The following is an 18,051-nucleotide window of genomic DNA, read 5'->3' on the forward strand; positions in this document are numbered from 1 at the left end:
ATGGCGAATGTGGCAGGCTGGCTTCATCAAGAAGGAATAAGGGTATCCTTTTATCTGGACGACTGGTTGATATGATCACGGTCAAAAGAAAAATGTCTGGAGGACTTACAAAAGACGTTCATGATGGCTCAAGAACTGGGTCTCGTCATGAACAGGGAGAAATCTCAGACCGAGCCGAATCAGACTATTCTGTATTTGGGGATAGTTCTGAATTCAGTTCATTTTCGGGCTTCTCCCTCCCAGGAGAGGCAGACCAAGTGCCTCGAGAAGGTCCGAGAATTCTTGAAGAAACAGAAGTGCTTAGCGAGGGAGTAGATGAGTTTACTGGGAACTCTCTCCTCGCTCGAACAGTTTGTCTCTTCGGGGAGACTGCACCTCAGACCTCTTCAACACTTCCTATCAAAGGTTTGGAACAGAAAGACACAGGAAAAGACTTTTTTTTTTTTTTCCCCATTCCAGCAGAAGTCAAGGATCATCTGATTTGGTGGCTAGATCCAGCTTTGTTAGAAGGGATCTCCCTGTACAAGAAGAACCCAGACCTAGTGTTGTTCTCAGATGCGTCGGAGTCAGGATGGGGAGCAACACTAGGAAACAAGGAGGTCTCAGGCTCTTGGGAAAAGTCAGATCTGATGGCACATCAACAGAAAAGAGTTGATGGCCATTCTGTTAGGGCTAAAGGCCTTCAAAGACTCAGTGTCAGGGAAGATAGTGGAGGTCAACTTGGATAACACCACGGCTCTAGCTTACATCTGGAAGCAAGGGGGACTCACTCTCTGTCTCTGTTCAAAACAGCAAGGGAGCTTCTTCTATGGTCGAAGGAAAACAAGATAGAACTGTTAACAAGATTCGTAGAGGGACAGAGGAAGGTAATAGCAGACATGCTCAGCAGGAAAGGGCAAGCTCTCCCACAGAATGGACCCTCAACCAGCAGGTCTCTCAGAGTCTCTGGAAGTTGTGGGGGAGACCTTTAATAGACCTTTTCGCCTCCAACCAGGACAAGAGGCTCCCCAACTACTGCTCCCTAGTCCCGGACAAGGAGGCAATAGAGATAGACGCCTTTTTGATGTATTGGACGGGGATGGACACATATGCGTTCCCACGTTCAAGTTCATCAATCTGGTCGTCAGGAAATTCGCTCTCCTCGAATCAGTATGAATGATCCTGGTAGCTCCATTCTGGCCAACAAGAGAATGGTTCATGGAAGTGGTGGACTTCCCAAAAAGCCTTCCTGCAAGTCCAAAGCTTCTCAAACAACCCCACTTCAAGAGGTATCATCAAAACCCCCTCGCTCTCTAACTGACTGCCTTCAGACTATCGAGAAGCTTTTCTGAGCGAGAGGATTTTCGGCGCAAGCTGCAAAAGCTATCGCCAGAGCGAGGAGGGTCTCTTCACAAAGGGTCTACCAATCTAAGTGGGAAAATTTTAGAGCTTGGTGTAGGCAGCACAAAGTTTCCTCAACCACTACCTCTCTGAGTCAAATTGTGGATTTTTTTTTTTTTATCCCTCAGACAGGATGCTAAACTGGCAGTATCCATGATTAAAGGGTATAGGAGTATACTCTCAGCTGTCTGTAGGCATAGAGGCTTAGATTTGTCTCAAAATAAAGACTTGCAAGACCTCGTGAAGTCTTTTGAGACAACTAAGCAGGTTCAGTTAAGGCCCCCATCTTGGAATCTGGATGTGGTTCTGAAGTTTCTATGCACCAAGAAGTTTGAACCCATCCCGCAAGCTTCTCTTAGAGATGCGACGAAGAAAACCCTCTTCCTGATGGCTCTCGCCACAGCTAAAGGGGTCAGCGAGGTTAATGCTATTGAACAACAAATGGGCTTCAATCAAAATGGAGCGGTATGTGCTTTAAGGATTGACTTCCTCGCCAAGAACAAGAACCCATCAAAACCCTGGCCGAGGACTTTTGAAGTTCCTAACCTCACTACAGTACTCTAGTGGGTCAAGAACAGGAGAGGCTCCTCTGTCCAGTTAGAGCCCTTAGAGGTTATTTATCTCACACTAAGAATGTTAGAGGTGCATCTAACTCCTTATGGTGCTCAATGAAAGATCTGCTAAAACCCCTTTCAAAGAATGTTTTGTCTTTTTTCCTGAGGGAGACTATAAGAGAGGCTCACCTCTTGTGTGAGGAAGAGCACTTCGGCCTTTTGAAAGTATGGGCTCACGAAGTGAGAGCTATTGCTACCTCGCTGGCATATCGTAAGAATATGTCAGTTAGGCAAATTATGGATGCAACGTTCTGGAGAAGCAATTCTGAATTCGCCTCTCATTACCTCAGTGAGGTAAGAGTGGATTATGAAAGGTGTTATACCTTGGGCCCATACGTAGCTACGGCTTCTGTATTCGGTAAAGGAGTTACTACCTCCCCTCAACCTTAGCTTATGTATACCTGTGTGTTGGTTGGTGTTTTTATGGTTTTCTGAGGATGTCGACTTATGGTACAGTGCCCTCAGTCTAGATAGATAGTTTATATCTATTCTGCAAGGTTAGGTGGTTAGTTTTAGTAAGGTTACAGTTTTTAATATAGGGGCGAAGGTAGCTCTGAAGTCTAGTCAAGTTGTTGGTCTCACCCCATTGACAGACTCGATCGAGTTGTTTTCAGCATGACAGGTCCACTCCTGGCAGACACTCCTAAGGGAAAGCGACTCAAGAGGCAGGAACCTTTGAAGTCAGCTACCTTAGCAGGTAAGGAATCAAGATGTTTTTTCTTCTACAACTTTTTGTTATTTCCCCAATGATGTTTACTGTCTGTCTCCCTCCTCCAAATGTGTGAATCAGCTATACATATATATATAACTGCCAGGTAAGTTTTATTCATAAAAATGGGAGTATTTATGATAAAACAAAGTTTTATGAATACTTACCTGGCAGTTATATATATATATATATATATATATATATATATTTTAAGCCCCACCCGCCTCCCCTCAGGAGACAGGTCAGGCAAAGACGATCTGAGGAACAGAAAACGGGAATGATTCCAAGTACCACCCTGTAAGGGTTGTTAACCACCTAACCACACAACCACCACACGGCAGTTGCCGCGATTTTTGAAAAGTTCTGCCAAACGTCAGAGACTAAGCTATATATATATATAACTGCCAGGTAAGTATTCATAAAACTTTGTTTTATCATAAAAACTCCATTTTGATGAAAGTCCCAAGGGAACTTCCCCACTTTCCACATCTTTTTCAACAGCCCCAAATCAGGATCTTTCTTGGTGCAGTGGATTCCTTGCATTTTCATGCATGGAGGTTATTCAGCATTTCCTCTTTCTGAGGGGATTTTTGCTGGAGACTGCATTCCAGATGTCTGGACAACCCAGAAAGTCCATGATAGCAGTCTACCAGGCTAATGGGGCCGTCCTCTGTGGTTGTTGTTGTGGGAGGAATATCTCTTTGCTCCAGCCTTTTCTACCAATGATCACGGATTTCTTGTACTATCTCTTTAAGGAGAAGTTCTACTTGGTTTCTGCGATAAAAGGCTATCGCTCAGCCTTGAGCCAAGCCTATAGACTCAATGGAGTAGATATTTCTTAGGAGGAAATCTTGTTGTTCATACAAAGTCTTAGCTTTCCTGCTGGGAATGTGATCAATGTTCAAGTCTCTATGAAGAAGGCTCCCTTTGAACCTTTGAGACATGAATCTGATAGGGACCTTACCCTAAAGACGTTGTTTCTCCTGGCCTTAGCTTCTGCCAGGTGAGTGAGCGAGCTTTTTGGGCTTTCGTTTTGACCTCTCTTGGCTTCATCCCGGAGTTTGTAGCAAAGACTCAAAGCCTGTCGATGTTGGGTCCGAACATTTCATCTTTTCAGATTACAAGTCTGCATTGGGTAACCAAGGATCCTGCCAATGCCTACTGTATCCTGTTAGGGCATTTAGATGCTACCTGAAGTGTATCAGGCCATGGAGGCCTCACCTGTGTAATTTGTTCATTAACACAGAAAGAATGAAGAAGAGAATTTTCAAGAACACCAAAACCTTCTGGCACAAGAAAGTAATTTCCCATTCCTTGGAGGCTTCCACTGAAGAAAGGCCTCGAGTGAAAGTTCATGACGTTAAGAGGTGTTACAGCCTCCCTAGCTTTTAAGAAGAACTTCTCTGTGGTGCAAATACTTAGGTACTTAGGGTAGGGGTCATGAAGCAACTGATCGCCTTCACTGCCCATTACCTGCGGTATGTGACTCACAGGTCCATGGATACTTTCACCCTGTGACTTGTGGTTGCTGTTTATTGTTATTATTATTATTATTGTTATTATTATTGTTGTTGTTGTTGTTATTGTTATTATTACTGTTATTTTTGGGCTCAAGCCATGTCGTCCTGATGGAAGTTCCTATAGGGTAGCTTCCTAGGGTATATTACAACTACGGCGATATTCCCAGAGAATTTACCTTAAGGTACCAGAATTCTAACTCCTGGAGCGAGTATCCCTCGTGAAAGGGATATCGCGACATATCAGAGGACGTATTCTTGACACGCCACATGGCAATCTGCATCCCGAACAAAGATTCGTCTCGCAGGGGGCAGTTGGCAAGAAACGAATTCGGGAAAGAAAAAGGGGGAGCCGCTCCCAAGGCTCCCTATCTCCCGATTCGTAAGTGTACCTGGCGCCAATCCTGGCGCCATCTCCATTCCTTTTTGCGTAGCTTAACAACTCGGTGTTCTTTCCTGTGTTTCTCGCAAATCTTGGATTTATTCTGCTTTTCATGGCTTCTCCGTCTTCGTTGACCTCTGATAAGTTGAGTACCATGTCTTTTATGTATAAATGTAGGCTCTTGGTAAATTTTTGAGTGTTTAATAGGATTAATCTTTGTTACAAGAGCCGTAGCCTACCGGAGGCGTCATGGACGCTGTCGCTCGCTAGGTATAAGTTTAATTAGTCAGAGCGACATTCCCGGTTGTTTTGCTTTAATAAATTTTAGCTATTTAGCATTACATAGGATTTCCTTTCGTGCTTAGTATTATTTTGGCGAAGTATTCGCCATTCTGGCCTACGCTAGGCCATGTAGCCTAGTCGTTTGGTCCTATACTTCATGCATGATTTTGGGTTTTCCGAGTGTATTAAGATTTTATTGAAGCTTTAGGCTATGTTTTATACATTTAAGATTGTGTGGAATATTTCCAAGATAGTATACAAGTGAGTTTCGGTGATTTAGGTAATCGATTCTCTTGGTGCCTAGGCTAAGTTGCTTATGGAGCCTTAGTATACTTTCTCATACTCCCCGGTTGCTTTCTTTTCTTCGGAGAAGGTCTGCAATCCTTTTCCCTCGGTTTAAGCCTTGGGCTTATCCCTAAGTGGTTTTTTCCGAATTTATTTTCGATAAAACTATACTGGGGTGTTACTGTACCTTCCTGTTCTTGTAAGTCTGGTTCAAAGAGGGACAGAACAACAGAGTTTTTTAGTCTGAGTCTGTGTTTGTCTGGCTTGGGGTAGAGTCTCCCTCGCTGGCCTGACACAGACAAAGGTGGCTTAGCCTCCTTAGGTCACTACTGAAGGTTTCTGTGGATATGATTCCTTCTTTTGTGATCTACCAGACTAGTCCTTGTTGCTGTTCTCGGGGGAGGATAAGTTTCTTTCCCTGGGAGTAGCAACACCTTCCTTGCTTTGGTGCTCTGGGAGCTGGAAAGTATTGCTGGCCTTCCCCCTTGGATCTCCCTTAGGCTAAGATAAGTTTCTTGGCTGCGGGTGATCCGTCACTAAAGCAAGGTTGGTAGGACCCTCTTTGTCCCTTCCCCCTCTATCTCCGTAATGGCCTAGCCATTACAGTACTGTATGTCGTTCTACATCTGGACCTAGTATAGGTTAGGATGTGGAATTGACTCAGCCCCTTGCCGGCCGGCAGAGCTGCCGGCCGGCAAGGGTCTTATATTTTGAGTGCTGCCCGGACCTCCCTTGGTCCCTCATCCATGCCTGCCTGTAGAGCCAGACGGCATTGGTCAGGAAGCCTGAATTAGAGTCTCCCCTTCCTTATATGCACTCTTTCGGACTGCCGGGCTTGGAGGTAGTGTACACTCTTATCCCGGCATCCATTCTATTTTTCTTCTAGTGCTGTACCCGACCCGGCTGCCGGCCTATGAGGCCGGCAGCCGGGCAGGTGTAGTCCTCTGGTTCTTTTGCTGCTGGCTGGCATTGGTCCTGTACCTTTGCCGGCCGGCTAATGTCAGCCCTTGTCTGCCGGTCACCAAGAGTGTGGCCGGCAGCTGGGTACTACCTTGGGTAGTTGCCGGCCGGCAGCCATTACCGGCCGACATTGGCTGTTGCCGGCCGGCAGTTGCTGCCGGCCGGCACATGCATTTGAACCAGAGTTCTGCCGCCTTATAGCTGTTAAGTAGTATACTTTAAAGCTAGTTATGGTGTGTGCCGGCCGGCACGTATCCTCCTATACTGTACTAGTATTCTTCAGTATAACATATACAGTAAGAAGAAAACTATGGTATGGGTTTTGGTACAGCACTGTGTGTTCTAACACTTTTGTGTTTTCTTGCACAGTCCTTTGCGGTTGCCCTACAGATAGGAAAGTGAGTTCTTTCTTGTCTATTATCCAGGATTTTAAAATCATTGCTTAGGTGTGAGCTTCACCTGTTTCCTCTGGAAACCTTGCATTGGTTACTCTAGAAGAGATTAACCATTTGATTTTATTATCTGGAAGGCTGCAATAATGGGTTGTGAGGGAAACACAAGTGTGTGTCTTTCCTTTATGATTTGTTATGCTATACTATGCCTATCCAGTGATACATAGTTCACTTGATACTCATGGAAATTTCTTCTCTTTACAGGGGGACCCTCCGAAGTGCGGAAATGTTTTCTGCAACGTCCGCAGCAAGAACCTCTGCGGACATGAGTTTTGTAGGAGACACGCAGCATGTGCTGTCTCTAAGGATGATCTCCAGTATTGGGACCCTCAGGTATGTATTGTGTGCACTAACCTGATTACTGAGGCTTTTGATTCCCCTAGGACGGTGGAATCAAGGGATATAGCAAGGGAGAAGCTTCGTACCTGGGTAAGGGGCTTCCAAAAGAACACCTCTGGCCCTTATCTTCCAAGTGAGAAGATGAGGGTGTATCTTTTCCCTAAGGCATCAGCTGATGCAGTGATTCCCCAGCCTCAAGAGGAGATCCCCCAAGGTCAGATCCAGGTGGATGCTGAAGTCGCGGTCGCGATGCAAGACATCCAGTTAGATGACAGGATGTCTGACGTGGACGAGCGTTTGGAAGAAGACCTCCTGGCAGAAGGCCAGGATGAAGTTCAAGCCCCGGACGTCGTAGAGGAAGAGGTCGACGAGGTGTCGGCTACTCCGGTTCAGATTCCGGAGCCTATTCCCTCAACATCGGCCAGTCTCCCAGTAGAGCTGGGACAGGCCCTCTCTTCGATTGTTGGAATGATCCAACAAATGCAGAAGGAGAATCAGGAGAAGGCGGCTGCTATGGAACTGCGGATGCAGTGCCTTGCAGAATCACATGGGCCCCAGAAAAGGCTCAATGTGAAAGACCTTCCCTTGTGCTCAGATGCTAACCCATAGAGGTATGCTGAGCACATGCCAATGACGACTGGAAAGATCGTCATCTCGGATAAGCTGGGCTCAGTTCCCCTAGAGGAGGTGGAATTCTGGCTCAGCAAGGGATCATATCCGGACTGTTATGTCCGACTGAGGAAGGAACCAGCTTCAAAGGAGGAGACAGAGCCGAAGGAGGTCATAGTGATGGACCATACTAAGGCTCAAGCTCTGCTTTCATCCCCGTTGAAAGAGAGGGGCTTCTCTAACTCAAAAGTAGCTGCATTGAGCAAGAAGCTCCCTTCCTTTGTGTCCTCTTCTGCTAGAGCCTTCCCCTTTTTACAGAAAGGGTTTGCGGCTGTACTAAAAGCAGTCGAGGCCGAGAAGCCTTGCCCCTCCCTGAAGGAGTGTAAACCCTTGTCGCTGGCCCTACCTATGGACCACAAAGACTGGAAGGACGTCCATCTTACATTCTCAGTTGGGAAGTTGGAGGCTGATATCGCTGGACGTCAGTTCGGCGAGGACCTCCCTAAGCTGTCTGACTTTTTCTTGCAGAGAGAGTTCGAGACAAAAGAAAGACTGGCTGCCTCAATGTCTCTTCAGACTACTCTTGAGACGATGGCAAATGACCCCAAGGTCCATGAAAAGTTCATGGTGGTGGCCAAGACTCATCTGGCCACAGTGACGAAAGACCTTTATGGCTTCGTCAAGGCGAGGAGAGCTTGTAGGGAGTTCGTGTTCACCTCGGCTACAGTGAGGCACGAGCCAAGGAAACTAATCTCCTCCAACATTTGGGGCAAAGACCTTTTCCCTACCGATTTGGTCAAAGAAGTAGTTGATAAAGCCGCCTTGGAGAATAGAAACCTTCTCCAGAAGTGGGGCCTGGCTATCAAAAGAAAGTCTTCCCCGGATGAAGGTCCTCAACCAAAGAGGAAGACTATGAGGACTAGGCTACTGTCTCGGCCAGCCAAGCCTTTTAGACAGCAACTGCAATTGCCATTGCCTCCAGTGCCCCAGATAGTGGCACAAACCCCGACCACTTTTCAGTGGGTACCCCAGGCCGTGTCGACACAGTCCACGGCATTCACCCCATCGTTCGAAGGGCAGTCTACTTCCTTTCGAGCAAAGCCTAGAGGGGCAGCCAGAGGCTCATCTGGGCGCCCCTCAAGGGGAAGGGGATTCAGGGGTGGTTGTGGTCAGGGAGGCAAGACCTCGGGACGGCAGTCCAAGTGGGATGATACCGGTAGGAGGGAGACTTCTGAAATTTCGGGATCGGTGGACCTTCGATCCCTGGGCCCACAGCCTACTCAAGAATGGACTGGGCTGGAGCTGGTACAGCACTCCACCCCCGTGCCTTCGGGTTTTCCAACACTCCACCCCCGTTCTGGAGGAGTACGTTCAAGAACTGTTGGAGAAAAATGTGATCCGAAAGGTGAAGTCCATCAAATTCCAAGGGAGGCTGTTTTGTGTTCCCAAGAAAGACTCGGAAAAGCTCAGAGTCATTCTGGACTTGTCACCACTCAACAAGTTCATAGTGTATTACAAATTCAAGATGCTAACACTGCAACACATAAGGACCTTACTGCCCAAGAGGGCATATTCCGTCTCTATAGACTTGTCAGACGCCTATTGGCACATTCCAATCAACCGTCGACTCTCCCCCTACCTAGGGTTCAGGCTACAACGAAGACTATACGCCTTCAGAGCCATGCCATTCGGGCTAAACATAGCCCCAAGGATTTTTACGAAGCTTGCGAGCGGAGCTCTCAAACAATTACGCCTAAAGGGAATTCAGGTAGTAGCCTACCTGGACGATTGGTTGGTGTGGGCAGCATCCGAGACAGAATGCTTGCAAGCTTCCAGTCAAGTGATCTAGTTCCTACAGTACCTAGGTTTCAAGATCAACAGATAAAAGTCTCGACTTTCTCCATCTCAAAAGTTCCAGTGGCTGGGAATCCACTGGTACCTTTTGTCACACCGTTTCTCCATCCCGGCGAAGAAAAGGAAGGAGATAACGGGTTCTGTCAAGAGACTTCTAGATTTCGAAAGGATATCAAGACGCGAACAAGAGAGGGTACTGAGCTCTCTCCAGTTTGCTTCGGTGACAGACCCAGTGCTAAGAGCACAGCTAAAGGATGCAACCGGAGTTTGGGGAAGTTTTGCATCAATCGTGCGAAGAGATCTGAGAAGACCAGTTCCGCTTCGGCTACGTACTCTTCTCAGGCCTTGGTCCCAAGCCAGACTTCTAAAGAAGTCGGTTCTTCTTCAGCCACCTCCCCCGTCGGTGACAATTCACTCAGACGCCTCGAAGGAGGGATGGGGAGGTCACTCTCATCGGAAAAAAGTCCAGGGGACTTGGTCCAAGCTATTCAAGACCTTTCACATAAACTTTCTAGAAGCTATGGCAGTGCTCCTTACCTTAAAGAAAGTTTCCCCGCGTCACTCGATCCACATAAGGCTGGTGATGGACAGCGAGGTAGTTGTGAGATGCTTGAATCAACAAGGATCGAGGTCACCACCTCTGAACCTGGTGATGTTGGCCATCTTCCGATTGGCGGAAAAGAAGAAGTGGTACCTGTCGGCAGTTCACCTTCAAGGAGTCCGCAATGTGACAGTGGACGCTCTATCCAGGTTCACACCGATAGAGTTGGAATGGTCCTTAGACGCAGGATCATTCTCCTTCATTCTGAATCAAGTCCCAGACTACAGATAGACCTCTTTGCGATGAAAGACAACAAGAAGTTGCCCCTGTACGTGTCCCCGTACGAGGACCCCTTAGCGGAAGCAGTGGACGTGAATTCCCTCAACTGGAACAGAGGGTCCAGGATTTATCTGTTCCCTCCTCACAACCTTCTGTTGAGGGTCCTCAACAAACTGAGATCCTTCAAGGGGGTAGCGGCAATAGTAGCCCACAAGTGGCCGAACAGCGTGTGGTTCCCCCTGGCATTGGAACTACAGCTGAAGTTTGTACCGCTACCAGATCCAGTTCTGACCCAGCGAGTCCAGAAGTTGACTGTCTGCGCTTCATTACAGAAAACCTGCACCCTGCAGCTCATGATTTTCTCTCCCTAGCGGTGAGAAAGCGTTTCGGGATTTCGAAAGCCAGCATAGACTTCCTAGAGGAATATAAGTGCAAATCTACTAGAAGGCAATATGAGTCATCTTGGAGAAAATGGGTGGCCTTTGTCAAGGCGAAGAATCCGCAGGAGATCTCGACAGACTTCTTCTTATCTTTCTTCATCCACCTCCATGGTCAAGGATTGGCAGCTAACACGATTTCAGCGTGTAAGTCTGCTTTGACAAGACCCATTCTATATGCCTTCCAGGTCGACCTAGGTAACGAGTTCTTTAATAAAGTTCCGAAAGCCTGCGCTAGGCTCAGACCTTCAGCACCTCCAAAGGCCATTTCATGGTCTTTAGACAAAGTTCTTCATTTCGCTTCTCTGTTGTGCAATGAAGAATATGCTTTAAAAGATTTGACACAAAAAGTTATTTTCCTATTTGCACTCGCGTCCAGGGACAGGGTTAGTGAGGTTGTAGCCCTCTCGAGAGAGGCAGGTCGTGTTCAGTTCCTGGATGGGGGAGAACTGAACCTGTTTCCGGATCCTACGTTTCTCGCCAAGAATGAGTTACCCACCAACAGGTGGGGTCCCTGGAGAATCTGCCCTCTGAAAGAAGATGCATCTCTATGTCCAGTAGAATGCCTAAAGGTCTATCTTCATAGAACTTCAGACTTCAAGGGTGGTCAACTATTCAGGGGAGAAACATCAGGCTCAAATTTATCTCTGAATCAACTCAGAGCGAAAATCACATATTTTATTCGCAGAGCGGATCCTGACAGTACACCCGCAGGTCACGATCCGAGGAAAGTTGCCTCATCCTTAAATTTCTTTAATTGTATGGATTTTGAACATCTCCGTTCATACACTGGCTGGAAGTCTTCCAGAGTGTTCTTTCGCCACTATGCGAAGCAAGTAGAGGAACTAAAGAGATCTGTGGTAGCAGTGGGTCGCGTCGTTAACCCTACTGTTTAACTCTGCGAGGAACAGTGGTTTTAATTGGGACGATTAATTCCAGGGTGAGTGTGTAGTTACATACCGTACTACAAACTAAGTGAGGGCACTGAGTTGCCCATGTAGACTGTTCCATTTCCAAAGGTGAACCTAGCATAAGTGCAGACATGTGTGCCGAGCGTTTCTAACGCTAATGTCATTGATTTGTAATACAGACTTTTATGACTTTGATACCTCGGTATCTTAAAAGTGGCATTTAATGTGTTTTCTTTCAGATAAACAGTTCTGTTTACTATCATACTTATGCTTAAAGTTTTGGGTTATCCTCTTCTTATATATATATATATATATATATAATTGTGGTTAACCTGTCTGTTTATTATCTGTCAATGAACTTGTTCTTGAGAACCTTGCGTCTCCTTCACCTGTGTCAATTTATTGGTATAATTGAGCATTCATTCTATGTACCTTATCTGGGATAATTCTAATAGAATTGTTCCTTTATGCAAGCTATGTTGCATTGGTTTATGCTTTCCCTTAACGGGAGGACCCCGTCCCATAAGGGGACGACGGCGGTTTTACTAGTTTCCTCCTATGCGGTTATAAACCTTTGTTCAATACAAGTATTGTGCGGAGAACTGGTCGATATTTCATATTGACGCAGTAGTTCTTTACAAACTATGCTTTACTTAATATAGGGCGAGACCACTATATTAGCTTGCCTGGTATTCATACATAGGTATATGTACTCTTCGAGACTTTTCCAGAGTCTAGTAGGACTCTTCCCTGTAGGGGGCAGGAAGCTCTAACATGGTTTATAGTTAGTTGAAAAGAAGTATAACGGTAACATCTTAGGTCTCTAGGTCTAGTCGACTGGGAAAAATTACATCCGGGGAGTACGGCACGTTCTGAGAATCCACAGATACAGTAATGCTCTGGTATACTTCCATCAGGACGACATGGCTTGAGCCCAAAAAACGGATTTTGAGCGAAGTGAAAAATCTATTTTTGGGTGAGATGGCCATGTCGTCCTGATGGACCCGCCCTTGCCTTTCTAAGAAAGGGCTGTAGGACCCCTCCCTACATACAGTATCTGTAGCACCTCGTGTACGCTACAAGGAATACAGATGGCGCCAGGATTGGCGCCAGGCACGCTTACGAATCGGGAGATAGGGAGCCTTGGGAGCGGCTCCCCCTTTTTCTTTCCCGAATTAGTTTCTTGCCAACTGCCCCCTGCGAGACGAATCTTTGTTCGGGATGCAGATTGCCATGTGGCGTGTCAAGAATACGTCCTCTGATATGTCGCGATATCCCTTTCACGAGGGATACTCGCTCCAGGAGTTAGAATTCTGGTACCTTAAGGTAAATTCTCTGGGAATATCGCCGTAGTTGTAATATACCCTAGGAAGCTACCCTATAGGAACTTCCATCAGGACGACATGGCCATCTCACCCAAAAATAGATTTTTCGCTTCGCTCAAAATCCGTTTATTATTATTATTATTAGAAGTAGTAGTAGTAGTAGTAGTAGTAGTAGTAGTAGTAGTAGTAGTAGTAGTAGTAGTAGTAATAGTAGTACTAGCTAAGCTACAACCCTAGTTGGAAAAGCACCATGCTTTAAGCCCAAGGACTCCAACAGGGAAAAATAGCCTATTGAGGAAAGGAAATAAGGAAATAAATCAACTACAAAAGGAGCAATGAACAATTAAAATGAAATATTTTAAGAACAGTAACAATCTTGAAATAAATCTTTCTTATATAAACTATAAAAACTTGAAGAAAAAACAAGAGCAAGAGAAATAAGATAGAATACTGTGCCTGAGTGTACCCTCAAGCAAGAGAACTCTAGCCCAAGACAGTGGAAGACCATGGTACAGAGGCAATTGCACTACCTAAGACTAGAGAACAAGGGTTTGATTTTAGTGTCCTTCTAGAAGATCTGCTTACCATAGCTAAAGTCTCTCTTCTACCCTTACCAAGAGGAAAGTAGCCACTGAACAATTACAGTGCTGCAGTTAACCTCTTGAGCAAAGAAGAATTGTATGGTAATCTCAGCGTTGCCAGGTGTATGACAAAGGAGAATGTGCCTATTCGGTGTATGTGTAGGCCAAGGAAAATGCTAGCACACTTACAGTACCAGTATCTGTAGATCAAGGGCTAAGGTTACCTGTAAGTCTGCAGTGAAAGAGGAGAGTGACTTCCCTTTTTTTTTCTTTTAATTTTTCCCCTTCCTTTGGGTACAGCCTCAGAAACCTCGCCAAATGGACTTGATCTAAGATTGGTAAGCTCATTTTAATTTCAGTACTTGATGTGTAATCTCAATTCAGTCTTCCCACATTCATTTATGAGGGGGACTGTTATGTAATCAAGCAAACCTTTTATTTTGTGATTGATTATCAACTTCATCTCATTGTACTCAAGTTGCAATGCAGTGTTGTAGCTTTGGTTCAAAATAACCCTTGTTTGCTTTGGCTGTGATTCCAAATGCTTTTTTGGTTCATGAGGTGTAGGAGCACAGGCTTAAGCATTGCCTCAATGCTAAATCGGTTTTCGCTCCCAGGTTAGTTTTCTTAAGAGTAAGTCTCCTATTGTAAAGGGCAATGGTTTATATTTGTCTTGCAACAAATGACAAATTTTTATGATAATTTGTATTTTTTAAACTATACAAACCTGAGTCCTTTACTCAAACTAACCCGCTATCACCAACCCCAATGTAAAGTCTCGGGTGCAGTCCAAGTTAGGGTACAGTGAGTTAGAGTAGGTGTGATTGCCTGTCCGCTACCAACAGGTAACCACCCTGCTGGTTGTTACACCTTGTTACGTTTTAACAGCCGTATTCCAGCCTTTGCCATTAGCCATCTCTCATAGTGAAGGACTCAGGTTTGTATAGTTAGGAAAAATACAAATCATCTTAAGAATTTGCCATTTTTAGTATTTATCTCTTTGAGAGTTGATTCGTGTGACTACAGTATCTCAATTTTTGTCACTATCCAACTTCAGAACAACATGGGAGTTGGTGGCCATTTACTGTAGGAATAGTTCTAGAGGTATCAAAAATGAGTATTAATCCTACAAAACTACTACCATCCTGTAATTTTGAATATGTTCAGTAAGATGATCTTGCAAAATTTTTAACACAATGAGAGTTGAGTAATTATTTAAGAAAGGGATTTTATTTTCAAAATTTTTGTTATTTAACCAAACGCTTTTGGTAAAGAAGAAATTGATATAAATTTGGCTGAAAAGAGTTTGATTTCACAGACGTATTGATGATGATCATGGAAAGGCTTATGAACTTGGACAGTCGTGTGTCAAGTGCATGCGAGGCGTGCTTAATTGTTGGATGCGTCAGACAGAACGTGTTGAAAAATTCAAAAAGGGTCAACAGCCGACATATGCTTTGCACTCAAGGTTTCACTTAATTACTGGAGGAGAAGTCTTGTCAACTGGTCAATATGGTCATCTTCAGGTGAGTATGGGTAGCTCTAAATTCAAGTGTATCAACTTCACTGTACACCATTAATACTGTACAGTATTACCAGTGTTTTTGCTTAATACAGTATTTGTTCATACACAAATACAAACCATTGTCCTTTACTATAGAAGAAATTATATAACAGCGAAGCTGGAGCACAGCAGTTGAAATTGTAACAAGGTGTAACAACCGACAGGTAATTATCTAACTGTAGCAGGGAGGTGACCGTTCCCTGCCGGCTTATTGAGAACTTCATTTAGATATCGCTTTGGGTAAGAACGTCTCGAGTTTTCGACATGATTAATTTTGTTGTCTTTCTTTTCCAACATGTTATGATTTGTTTGAATGCTTTGTTTATTGTTCAGCATCTTCTTGAATGTAATAAGTATTTCTTCCCCAGGGTTCCTGCAGAGGCTTCGACTGCATCTAAGGGTTTCTTGGAAGTGTGTGTTCATAATGTTTTGGTCTCGTCTTTGCCTGGCGTTCGAGGGACTGAACTGCATTGTTTATGTGGTTTTCGTCCTTTAAGAAGCAGTCTTTAGTGCAACTGGAGTTATCCTTGAGGTAGTTTAACCACAGCCTCTCACTTACTTACCTTGGTAATGCTTGATGTAGGGAGGCCTTCTTTTTTCCTTTGGTAAATGGGAGAGACTTTCTTCCAAGGGAGTCCTTTTAGCCTGATTGTATCCCATTGAGGCCCCCCCTTGCAGGAACAGGAGCAGCCCTTCCCAGAAGGCAGTAACGTTTCAGGTTTTCTTGTTCTTCCCTCACCTGTCCATGAACTTTCAAGGGAGAGTTGTTTCCCCTCCAGATGATCATCTTCTTGCTATATGCTACTGAGGAATGCCAGTGTCTTCTTCAACTTTGATCCCAGGGCTATGCATTTCTAGAGGTCTCCTCCAGAGCATTAGCTCCTCAAAGTGTGCTTACCCAGTGCTTTGCCCCTTTTGGAGGTCTCCTCCAAAGCATAAGCTCCTTAGAGTGTGCTCACCCAGGGCAAAGTTTGCAGGTCTCCTCCAGAGCATTAGCTCTTCAGAGCATGCTCCAAGGTTCTTTAACCTTGCCTGATCCTCTCGCTTAGGAGGGGTATCTTAGATGTCTCTTGTGTCTTTTCATTTTGGAACTTCAAGACCTTCTTACAGCCGGCGTCTTTGGAGTATCGGCGTTTACTCTAGTCTACCTTCGAAGTCTTCAGAGGGAGAGTCTTCTAGGTGCTTTTCCTAGAGGAGTGCCATTTGGTCCCTGTTTCTCTGAACCGTCATGGAACTTCTAGATCCTTCTCCTACTGCCCTGAAGTCTTTGGAGAAGCTGCTTTTCCTCCAGTCTTCCTTCGGAGGCTTCAGAGGGGGAGTTTCTCCCCAGCTCTCCCTTTTGAAGTGCCCTCCAGTTGCTACTTCTCCAGACTGTTGTGAATCTTCTTTCAGATACCTCCGGTGTCCATGGAGAAGCTGAGTAGTCTCCAGGCATCCTTTTGAGGCTTCAGAAAGGGGGTCTTTTTTAAGGTGCCCTTCGGTTGCTGCTTCTCCAGATCATCATGTAACTGTGAGATCCTCCTATAGACACCTCCTATGTCCATGGGGTAGCTGCGTAGTCTCCAGCCTTCTATTGTCGTCTTTGGAGGGGGAGTTTCTCCTAGGCTCTCTGTCCCTTGGGAAGCGCCCTTCAGTTGCTGCTTCTCCACACCGTTGTGGATCTTTCATTAGACATCTCAATGACCACGAGGGAAGCTGAGTAGTCTCCAGCCTTCCTTAGCGGCTTCAAGAGGGAAGTCCTCTCCCAGGCGCCCATCCTGAGGGAAGTACCCTTCAGTTACTGCTTCTCCAGATCTTTGTGGAACTTCAAGATCTTACTGCAGATGCCTCAGGTTTCTGCATGGGAGCTACATAGTCTCCGGTCTTCCAGTCTTCCTTTAGTGGGACACATTCTTCAGTTCCTTCTTCTCCAGATTGTCTTGGAACTTCTAGTCCCTCCTGCAGCCATCGCCAGTGTCTTCAGAGTTCCCTTTTGGGTCTTCAGTCTGCCTACGAAGGCTTCGGTGGGGGATGTTCCCCTAGGCGCCTTCCTGAGAGAAGCTCCATTCTTTTCCTACTTCTCCAGATGGGAGGTCCAGTGAGCGAGTGCCTGACCCTTGCCTCGGCAAAGTTCTCCTCCTTTGGAGTACACTTGCAAGGTTGTTTCTGAACCTTAGCCTTCCGACCTCTTTGGAGTTGGATTGTATTGTGCCTCGCAGATAATCTACTTTTCTCCAGTCCCTCAGGAAATGACTGTCTAGGATACCTCTTCCAGATACTTTTTTCCAGACACTCCTCTTCGACGTTCCTCATCCAAGGCATCATCTAGGAGTTTCACCTGCAGAGGCTTCTTCTCTTTGCTCTTTGGGCCTCTCACAACCAGAAGCTTTTTCTCCGACCAGTCTCGCCTGACAAGCATCTCTGGATGCATGTGTGTCTCAGGCACATGTCTCCTAGGCGGGCGGTTCCCAGACAGTCTTAGGTTTGCCTACTCTTCTAGCATGTCCTCCGGAGGCACCTCATTTCTAAAAGTGCTTCTTGTAGTTCTCTAATCCAGATTGACCTAGTCTTCTGGCATGCCTACCAAGGCACATGCATCACCAAGCACATATCCTCTGGATGTATTTCTGAGACGCTGCTTTCGAGACACGTATCCTAGACCTGGTACCTAAAATTCTTCATCTTTGTAAGTAGCTTCCTCAGACGCATGCTTTGGCAGGTGTACAGATACCTTATCCTTATGAGGGTGTCTGCCATATGCTTGGCTCCAGGCCCACTACCATAGGATCATCTTCACTACAAGCATGTTTGCCAGTCTGGCTTCCTCCTGAACATTGCTCTTTATACAGATGCAGCATACCAAACATGCGTACACCAAATGTGTGTTTTCCTCTCTATGCATCCTTCTTACTCATGTCTCAGGCATATATCGCAGGTCTCACCTCTACTAGGAAGGCATCATTGTCATCAAGATGCGGAAAAGGGAGTGCAAAGTCCTCAAGGTGCTGCGCTGTATCAAAAAGGTCTACGGCCTAGCAGAAGCCATGTCTT

The 18,051-nt window shown here is 45.6% G+C and overlaps 1 protein-coding gene across 3 annotated transcripts in view; it reads left to right on the forward strand.

The window, feature by feature from the left end:
• LOC137643987 (probable phosphorylase b kinase regulatory subunit beta) overlaps positions 1–18,051 on the forward strand; it is a 647,361-nt gene that overhangs the window by 80,569 nt on the left and 548,741 nt on the right. For all 3 annotated transcript variants that reach the window (XM_068376819.1, XM_068376818.1, XM_068376820.1), the window contains exon 4: positions 14,776–14,983. In XM_068376819.1, coding sequence (XP_068232920.1) covers positions 14,776–14,983 — 208 coding nt within the window. The remainder of the gene's footprint in view (positions 1–14,775; positions 14,984–18,051) is intronic.

This window comes from Palaemon carinicauda, chromosome 7 (genome assembly GCF_036898095.1).
Source record: "Palaemon carinicauda isolate YSFRI2023 chromosome 7, ASM3689809v2, whole genome shotgun sequence".
NCBI classification, from domain to species: domain Eukaryota; kingdom Metazoa; phylum Arthropoda; class Malacostraca; order Decapoda; family Palaemonidae; genus Palaemon; species Palaemon carinicauda.